Source organism: Elephantulus edwardii, unplaced genomic scaffold (assembly GCF_000299155.1).
Source record: "Elephantulus edwardii isolate Elephantulus edwardi_28Jun2011 unplaced genomic scaffold, EleEdw1.0 scaffold00232, whole genome shotgun sequence".
Taxonomy (NCBI): Eukaryota; Metazoa; Chordata; class Mammalia; order Macroscelidea; family Macroscelididae; genus Elephantulus; species Elephantulus edwardii.
Window position 1 is genome coordinate 3,775,597 of NW_006399982.1, and position 9,701 is coordinate 3,785,297.

Consider the following 9,701-nt stretch of genomic DNA (forward strand, 5'->3'; position numbering starts at 1 on the left):
AAGACAGGCTGTGTTGACATCTGCTGGCAAGGAGCTCTCCAAGGTGCTAAGGAGCAATGATACCAGGCTAAAGGCTAAGGTGTGCTTGATTCAAACCATGGTCTTTTCAGTTACTCCCTATGCATCTGAAACCTGAACAATGACTGAGAATTACAGATGGAGAATCAATGCCTTTAAGGTATGGTATAGGAGAAGAGCATTGACTATCGTATGGACTGCCAAAAGAACAATTATGTCTTGGAGAAGGTACAACCAGCATACTCCTTAGAGGCAAGGATAGTAAAATTTCATCTCACACTTTGGACATGCTATTAGAAAGGGCTACTTCTTGGAAAGGTCAGCTTAAGAGAGGAAAATTCTCAATAACATGGATAGACACAGTGACTGTAACAATGGGTTCGAGCGTATCAGAGATGATAAAGAGGGCACAGGGCAGGGCTAGGTTCAAATATGTTGGTCATAGGGTCCCTATGGGTCATAGTCAACTTGATGGCACCTAATAACAACAGTAAAATAACTTGGCAATTTGAAAACCACAAGGTCCAGCAAAACTTGAGGACTATAGCTCTACTCAATCTTCTTAATTTTATCTGGAGTTGGAGGCACCTTTGGCTTCTGGGTTGTAGATGTGGCTTAGGGAGGTCATAGTCTCTTTCACCACCACCTTGTTAGATCACCAAGCCTGGGCCTGAAGGTTTGGTGGGAAGATATGTCAGAACCTGGTTGCAGTGGTCAGTGGCCAGACTCTAGGCTGCTGGCCAGAATGCTGGTTTTGTAAGTAGATGTACTCTGGCTCTGTTCCAACCCACAGAGGCTGAAGGGATGAGTTGGGAGCATGTACATGGCTTTGTGTCCTTTGCTTATCCAGACTCCCATATGCTGTATGTGTAGGCATTACATAGCTCCAGAAGTCAATCATTGCACAGAATAGAAACCAGATCTGGGGGAAGGGCCTCCTGGAGTTAGGAGCCCCAAGAACTGGTTCTTTGAGTGACCCTGTATCTACTCCTTTCTGGACTGTTTCTTCAGTAAGACTTGGGACATCCTTGGAGATCTGATGACATTTGGTGTCCTCCAAACTTTTTATGTGCTTGGGAGTAATGCAGGGATGACCTGAACATTTCTGCCTCCCTTCTGGATCTATTCTAAGTCTGTGCAAGGGGAAATCACAAGATTGGACAGTGATTGAAGTGGACCGAGAAGAATCTTGCCTACCTGCCTTCCAGCCTGGGAATTTTCTGCCCTAAGACCCCAAAATTGGCTTAAGGAAATAGTCTTGCCTTGGTCTGGAAGGAGCTCAGGCAGGAATGGGACATGTCTCTCTAAGCCCCTTCCCTAGGGAAGTGGGGCGGGGGACCCTGGATGGTGACTGCTTTCTGTTTTTTCATTCCAGGTCTACACCTTTGATTCTTAGAACTTGGCTCCATTTTGGAATCATCTGGGGGAGTTGCTGATGCCAGAGTCCAATCCTCAGAGAGTGCTTTAATTAATAAAGGGTATAGCTTGGTAAGGAGCTCTGGTGGCCTCATGGTAAGGAGCTGTACTGCCAAGCCAAAGATAAGCGGTTCAAATCCTCTGGAGGGAGAAGATGGGCAATCTCCCCCTGTGTAATTTACCTCCTCTGGAAACCCGCTGGAAGATCATTTATGAATCCGTTATGACTCAACTGTACATAGCAACATAACAGCAATTTTAAATCCCAAGGTCCAGCAAACTTTAAGAAACACTGCCCTTCTCAACCTTCCTTTATTATCTTGTCTGGAATCTGAGGCACCTTTAATTTCTCCAGTCACGAGCTGGAAGGGGAAGGACCTATCCCTGTGGGAGAACAAGCCTTAGGGACTTGGAATCCAGCTTCAAACTCTGTCCCCAGACGCTTGCTTACTCTGAGACGGGACAGGAAGTGTCCGGCAGAGGTGGGGGTGGAGGTGATTGGCAGTTAGAGGCTCCAATGGGTCGGGAGCCCCCCCTATTTCACCCCTCTCATTCCATTGGCGCCTGGGTGGAGCCGCCCCCACTGCAGGGGGCCCAGGCAGGAGGGAGTAGAGGCCAGGGCAGAGGGCGAGGTAGGAGGGTGCAAGGCGGCGGCAGCCGCGGAAGGTGAGGCCTTGGTGGGACCCGAGGGTGTGCCAGGAGGGGGCGGGGCAGACTGGTGGGTGAGCTGAAGGTCCTGGAGTGGCTGTCAGTGTGCATGTGTGTGACCGAGAGGTTGTATCTGCGACAATGTCAAGTATGCAAGCCTCTTGAGTACCAGTGAGTGCAGCTGTCAGTTAGTATGAATGTGTGTCGCTGTGCGTCTTGGGGTGCAAGTGTGGGATTACATGTGCCACCTCTCCATGTGCAGTTTCTGGTGAGAGATTGGGCTGTGTGTTTGTGTGTGCTCGAGAAACTGTGACCACCACATCAGTGACTGTGTCTTGGGAAGGTCTCTGGGGTTTCAGACTGTGTCTGCCAGCGTTAAGAGTGGGTGGCTGGGTTTGTGTGTGTCAGTGTGTGACTTCAGCAGTAACAGAGCAAGAGAGAAACTTGTGACTGTGTGTGTTCTGCATCCCGTTAGCGTAGGGGTGTCAATGTATTCACTTTATGGCGATCGTATTCAATAGCCAGTGGGACTAGTTTCTGTCAGTGTCCAGCATCCTGGCCTTTTCCCTGTACTCCAGAATCCCCTGTCAATTGCCTGTTGCTTTTTGTTTTCTCTCTGCTTGACCCAGTTTCCACATATTTTGCTGTCTTCTTCTCCTAACTTCTCTCTGTGTTGGGTTTTGACTCCCATGTACATATGCTTTTCTAGTTCTGCTTCTCATAGTCTCCACACTTGACACCCTATTTACCCTGGTCTTTGGCTTCTTGGGGTGATATCAGTGATAAGATTGTCTACTGCTGCTAAAAGCTGCCTGGAAGAGAGGAAGAATGGGTCTTAACCCACGTGAGGTGTAGCTTTTACAAGACCTGTGCTCTGTCCCTCAGCCCTGGGGCAGAGCACTGTGTGTGTGTGTGTGTGTGTGTGTGTATGTGTGTGTGTGTAGGTGACTGTGAGGAAGGGTAAATCGTGTGTGTGAGCATATGGTCTGTGTAAATATGAGTGTCTCAGTGTATCGGTGTGACTGAGTAGCTGTATTTGGGAGTCTGAAGGTGAGTGCTGGTTTTGTGTATCTGGCATCAAGGGACCAAAGGCATTTCCTGGTGCTGGGGCCTAAAGAGTGGAGGGGTAGGTGGGAAATGGCTGGAACTTCCAGGGGAGGGGAACTGGCCTCTGGCTACTCATTTTGTTTCCTAGCCTGGAGCCTCCCTCCCAGCTCTACACTCTAGCTGTGCCCTAGGGAGACATTTGCTGAGGGTTTGGGGGGCTTGGGAAGGAGAAAAGTGGGGAGCATGAGTTTGTGAGTCCGCCTGATTTTTTCCTTTGCTTATGCCCACGTGTGTTCAGGGAGTTGTTGCCAGCTGAGGGTGCCTCAGTCTACTTGTGACTGTGGCTGTGATAGGCTGTGTGAAAACATCAGGAGTCTCTCTGACAGGAACTTAAGCAGCCCTCTGCTCCGTCTTGCTGGCCCTGGCTGCATCTGTGGCTTCCTTTCCAGACTTGGGGGGAGGCCTCTTACCTTCCCAGGGCCTCGAGTGGGAGGGAAGGAGGAAGGAGGGGGGAGGGGGCCTGGCTAGGGGTGGCTGAGCTCCGGGGCCCAGAGGGGCGGGGATGGGGAAGGAGGGAACAGTTCTGGGGTCCCAGAAGTGAGTGGAGCTGAAGAAGAGTGCCGCAGCTGGCGGGAGGAGGTCCTGGAGGCCATGGACACTCGGTCACTGGGATCACAGAGGTAGGGTGGGGCTGCCCTGGGTAAATGTAACTTGCCCGGAGTGAGCACTAGGGTGAAGGGCTACGCATACTCAGACAGACACACAGACACATGGAGGCCAGCTCTCTGCTCCACTCAGAAGGAGCTAAGCTCTTCCCACTTCTGAGGTGCTTGCCCAGACCTCTTTCCTCTTATCTTCTCTCTTTTCTCTTGTCCTCCTGGCTATTTCTTTGCGGCCTTCCAGGGTCTAGATTTCCCATGTCCCAGCAACTCCCTTCTCTGTTACGGCCTTCTCTGTCTGCGTTCCTGCAGTCCCAGCCCCAGCCCTCACCTCACTGAGCCCCTACCTCCTACCATTCTTGACATGCGTCCTGTGGCCCCCACCTCTGGGCCCCTGTTTCTGCAGGCTCCCCTCCCCACCCCGCCATCCTGTCTCCATCTGCTGGCTCCTCTCCCGCCCCCAGCCTCTGGCAGCAGCCAGGGCATCTGGATCTGCTTAACTCCACAGCCTCAGCTTGCACCCTAGCCCCGTCCAGCCTCACAGGCTCCAGACCAACAAGATTCTACAGCCAGGCCCAGTGGAGTCGCCTGAGTAGCCAGAGCAGGGAGCCAGGTCCAGGAGAGAAGCATAGCAGCCAGGAGTTAGGCCTTGTGGCTGGAATCCTGGGCTGGAGAAGGGGGCAGACCCATTATGCCAGCCTTGTGCCCTAGGGTAATATAAGGACTGCCCCAGGTCAGTCAGGCAGTGACTAACCCTGGGCCAGGTGCAGATGGACATCAGGATTGCCAACAGCTGGGTTGGAGGGGTTAACGGGAGTGGCCAAGCCAGTGCCAGCACTTAGTGCCAGGGGTGGGCGCCAAGGGCGGTGGGGGAGGAGGGTGTTGCTGGCACAGTCTGTCGCCTCAAGCTTTTGTTCTGGGCCTTGAGCCTGGGACTGAGATGCAGAGTGTGTGTGTGTGTGTGTGTGTGTGTGTGTGTGTACGCGCGCATGTGCGTGCGTATGTGCCTGTGTGTGTGAGAGTGTATGGGGACCTCAGATTAGAGCTCAGTATCACCTCCACCAATGATTTCTGATATCCTTCCCCTGCTTGATGCCTCAGTTTTCCTCCTGGAAGCCCCAGTTTTGGATAGAAAGACCAGACTTTTAACTTTCTGTTTTGGGAGTGTGTGATCCTTGACCCTACTTTCTCTCCACAGATGAGCAGCAGTTGCTCGGGGCTGAGCAGGGTCCTGGTGGCCGTGGCTACAGCCCTGGTGTCTGTCTCTTCCTCCTGTCCCCAGGCCTGGGGCCCCCCAGGTAAAACCTACCCCACTCTATGACCCCAGTTCTGACTTGTAACTTGCCACTTTCAACAGTTCCCTGAAACTTCACCTGCCCCCTCAGCCCAGGCTATAATGCTTTTTACCTAATGACCCTTCCAGAGCTCAAAAGTTCACCCCTTACCCTGTCATTCTTAGAAAATGGGCTGGGATGGAGGAAGAAACTCACTTCAGAAGTGTCTTCCACAGGAGTCCAGTATGGGCAGCTTGGCAGGTCTGTGATGCTGTGTTGCCCTGGAGTGGCTGCTGGGTAAGTGCCCCTACTGGCTTTTGGTCTGACACTTGGGACCCTTTCTTGACTCTCCCCAGTCTTCACTGTCCCTTCTATCATTGGCCTCTTTGTCTGTGATTTTCAGTTCTCTATCTCTTTTAACCCTCTCTCCCATCCATCTAGCACAACAGTTTACTTGTAAGTGTTGAGTGCCACTCAGTGGCCAGTCTCTTCTAGGCAGTATCCAAACCAGGCAAATCTCCAACCATCACAGAGCTTACACCTTAGTTGGAAACATAGGTAGTAAGCTCAGGGATCATCTCTGGAAGTGATGCATCCAAGACAACAACAATGCAAGAGAGAGAGGTGGGAGAGGATAACGGGGTGGCTCCTTTTTGATGGCTGGGGAGGGATGACTTCTTTGAGAAGGTAACATTGAAATTGGTTTTGAAGGTCAGAAAGGGACAAGCATGTACAGAGTAGGGTGTAAGCTTTCCTGACGGTTAGTCAGGAACTGTTAGTGCACATGCCCTGATAGACTGAACTTGGCACTTCTGAGAAACAGGCCCAGAGTGACAGCAGTGGGGTAGGTGAGGGAGAAGAAAGGTAGGTGCTAGAGAAGAAAAGGAAGGGAGGGTGCTAGGTCATGAGGGTCTTTGAAAGCTGAGGAAAGGTGGTTGGGTTTCATTGGAAATGCAGTGAAAAACCAATGGAAAACTGAGGCATGTCTGTCTTCTATCGGAAATCTTCTCTCTATCCATTCTCATTGTGCCCTGGTGATGCTCAGCTGTTAACCAAAAAGGTTGACAGTTCAAACCCACTAGTTGCTCTGAAGTAGAACGATGTAGCAATCTGGTCCCATAAAGATTTACAACCTTGCAAACCCTAAGGGGCAGTTCTACCAGGTTCTACAGGGTTGTATGAGTCAGCAAAATTTGATGGTAGTGGCTTAAGTATTGGCTTTGGTCCATCCTTGCCTCATTTTTCCTCAGGACCTTGGTATCTTGGTTTCGGGACGGTGAACCAAGGCTACTCCAAGGACCAGCCTCTGGACAAGGGCACACATTAGTCTTGGCGCAGGCAGACACCAGTGACGCAGGCACCTACATCTGCCGGACCCTGGATGGTGCTGTGAGAGGCACAGTGACCTTGCACCTGGGCTGTGAGTTTGGAGAACAGTGATAAGACTTTATACTCGTGAGGGAACCCAAGTCCCAAGTGAGTCCTTTGTGATGGGGAGATGCTGGGCACCTCTCAGGCTCCATCTTCACTCTCTGCTTGTAGACCCTCCAGCCCGCCCTGTTGTCTCCTGCCAAGCTTCTGACTATGAGAACTTCTCCTGCACGTGGAGTCCAGGTCAGGTCAACAGTTTACCCACTTGCTACCTCACCTCCTACAGGTATGTACACGATGGGGTGTATCTGTGTATTTGGGTGTGCTGATGCAGGATGGTATGGGAAGCAAGGAGAGTGGCCTGAGGAAAGCCTGGGTAGGGGGGCAGGCCTCTCTTTGCCTTCTTGATATGAGATCACCTCCCCTTTCCCACCAGGAAGAAGACAGTGCCAGGAGATGATGACCAGAGGTAGGATATGAGCAAGGGATGGAGACTCCAACAGGGTCCCTCTGTGGACCTTTCCAAAGCTCAAGACTATATCCTTTCTCCTAGGATGAATTCATCTGCTGGGCCCTGGCTGTGCCCACAGGACCCCCCAGGCACTGCCCGCTGTGCGGTCCATGGGGCAGAGTTCTGGAGCCAGTACCGGATCAATGTGACGGAGGTGAACCCTCTGGGGGCCAGCACGCGCCTAATGGATGTGAGCTTGCAGAGCATCTGTAAGTTCCACCCTAGAAGTCTCCCTGTTCCCTGCCAGGGGACCCTTAAATTGAGCCCAGAAGACAAATGTCCCAGTGTTTACATTATGTTATATACTGTCGACTTGGAACTGACCCATAACTGACCCTCCAGCTGGTTTTCAGCAGCAGTAAATCGCATGGGAGGAGATTGTCCTTGGAGTAGCTGGTGGATTTGAACTGTATGCCTTTCGATTGGCAGCACAGCTCCTTACCACTAGGCCACTAGAGTTCCCTAATGCTTCAATATAGACTCCTTAACAGAGTTTCCAAACAGCTTCTTCCCGACACAGTTCCTCTTTCGGTATATAGAATGTCTAAATGTGTCCCCCAGGCTCCTCACAAATGATCTTGTGACAACTAAAAAGCTGAAAGGAAGCAGAGTCACTTCATCACACACTCTAGTGTACTCTCCCCAACCCCTTCTGGCTTCCTGTTTCTAGGTCTTGTACTGAGGGCAACCATGTATCAAGTTCTCCTTGCCCAGTGGAAACCCTGACCACCCACACTCTTTTTGGTCTGTGCATGGGAGAGGGGTCACGAAAGCTCTGGCTGGAATTTGGGGCCAGAGCCCCAAATTCTTCTTCGGATGGAAAGGAGAATCTCTTGTTCATTCAACAAACCTGTCAAAGCTCCACCTCCAGATTTCAATTCATGTTATAATAGGGACAGACAAGCCCCTGAGCTCAGTGGATGATCAAGTTTAAGATTTCCTCTTCTCCCTGGGAAGCACTGGCATGCAAGTGCCTTTAAGCACAGACTTTCCTGCCCTTGGGAAGTGGTGAGGAAAGGAGAGTATTTGTTGCCTCTAACTTTGTGACTTGCCACCCTCAGTGCGCCCCGACCCACCTCAGGGGTTACAAGTGGAGCCAATACCCGGTTACCCTCGCCGCCTGCTTGCCAGCTGGAAGTATCCCACCTCTTGGCCCCACCAGCCCCATTTTCTGCTCAAGTTCCGGTTGCAGTACCGCCCGGTGCAGCATCCAGCCTGGTCCACGGTGAGGCTTAGAGTACATCCTACCTGGGCCATAGGTCCTGTCTCTGTGTCCACATCTCTGGGTGTCCTGCGTGGTTTTCCCTAGCTGTCAGGTCATGGAAGCCTTGTTATCTCTCCCTCTGGAGTGCGTCCCATCCTAGCTGAGTTCTGTGCTCAGTGTTGGAGCTGCAGAGGTCGTGGACAGACCAACAGACAGAGCATCTGCCTTGCAGGGCTGTATCTTTCCTCCAAATTAATCTGTAGGAGGATGGCAGTGGCTTTTAAAAAGGAAAAAAAAAATACCCACCTTCCTTTTTTTGGGAAGATAAAGGTGTGTCTTCTACCCTGAAGCACATTCTGAAACAAATACTCATTCCTAGCTGAGGGTAGCAATGAATTCTTGTCTCTAGATAAGTTAAAGATTGGCTGGTGTTATGTATGGAAAGCAGCTGCCTGTTTGCCATACCCTATGCTGCACATTTACGTACTTTATTTCCAGGTGTATTCACAGGTATTGTACAAAGAAATAAATGGAGGCACAGAGAAGGCTAAGGCTGCTCAGGGCCTAGAACAGAAAAGATTTAAGTACAGCCTAACTCAACTGCCTACACGACTTATCCAGTACTCTCTTCTCAATACCAGTGGAGACCGACCCCACCAGCCACACCAGCTCTCCACAGATTGGAAGTGAATGGCTGCTAGGCTTGTGTACCTACGACCTAGATAATGTATCCCCCACCCCCACCTTTACCCCCAGGTGGAGCCAGTTGGGTTGGAAGAGGTGATCACAGATGCTGTGGCTGGGCTGCCCCACATAGTGCGGGTCAGCGCCCGGGACTTTCTGGACGCTGGTACCTGGAGCGCCTGGAGTCCTGAGGCTTGGGGGACTCCAAGCACTGGTGAGAGCCAAAGTCCGGGGAGAGGGCAGAGGACCCACCCCACACCATCTGTCAGCTGGCCCACTACTACTTCGTGTAAGTAGTAGTACTTGTGGCACATGCCTTGTTCATGCAGGCATAGCATCAACAGTCCCAGGCTTCAAACTTGAGTCTGCAGCCCTTAGTTTAAGCCTTGCCCCTCGGCCTTCTCCCCTATACTTACTGGCACTACTTTTATAAGCTCTTGCCACCCCAAAGTTTCCCTATGTCTAATTCAGGCCCTAGCCTTGCCCAGCAGGACCTGGCCCCTACTCCCATCGAACCTGAACACTGATCTGGCCTCCTTCCAGGGCCCTTACCAGAGGAGATACTAGCTGGAGGCCAGCAACCAGTGGGGGATCAGCCACAACTGAAGCCAGAATCACAGCTGCAGGCAGGCAGCTTCACTCCTCCAAGGCCCTCCCTCCAACCAGCCCCTCAGCCACTTGGTGAGTTGGGCAGGTGGGCAAAGAGAAACCCCAGAGAGATGAGGCATTGAGCTTGAACTCATAGTTGCATATGGTGTTTCTCCTTAGACCACAGGGTCCCCCTGGAGCAGGTTGCCATGCTGATGTCACTAGGAATCCTCTCTTTCCTGGGCTTGGTGGCTGGGTCCCTGGTCCTGGGGCTCTGGTAA

The 9,701-nt window shown here is 51.7% G+C and overlaps 1 protein-coding gene across 1 annotated transcript; it reads left to right on the forward strand.

The window, feature by feature from the left end:
- Positions 1–4,986: 4,986 nt before the first annotated feature.
- Positions 4,987–9,701, forward strand: IL11RA (interleukin 11 receptor, alpha). The gene is made up of 10 exons (XM_006898526.1): positions 4,987–5,086; positions 5,299–5,359; positions 6,313–6,482; positions 6,605–6,719; positions 6,870–6,902; positions 6,987–7,153; positions 8,006–8,169; positions 8,905–9,046; positions 9,376–9,513; positions 9,601–9,701. The coding sequence occupies exons 1-10, from the start codon at positions 4,987–4,989 to the stop codon at positions 9,699–9,701; spliced, it is 1,191 nt and encodes a 396-aa protein (XP_006898588.1).

What these genes read in the sequence shown, in the direction of transcription:
- IL11RA (XM_006898526.1), top strand. Translation starts at nt 4,987, where the DNA reads ATGAGCAGCAGTTGCTCGGGGCTGAGCAGGGTCCTGGTGGCCGTGGCT. An exon ending in TGTGAGCTTGCAGAGCATCT is followed by an intron (nt 7,154 to 8,005) that starts GTAAGTTCCACC and finishes TGCCACCCTCAG; the next exon opens with TGCGCCCCGACCCACCTCAG. An exon ending in TTGGGGGACTCCAAGCACTG is followed by an intron (nt 9,047 to 9,375) that starts GTGAGAGCCAAA and finishes GCCTCCTTCCAG; the next exon opens with GGCCCTTACCAGAGGAGATA.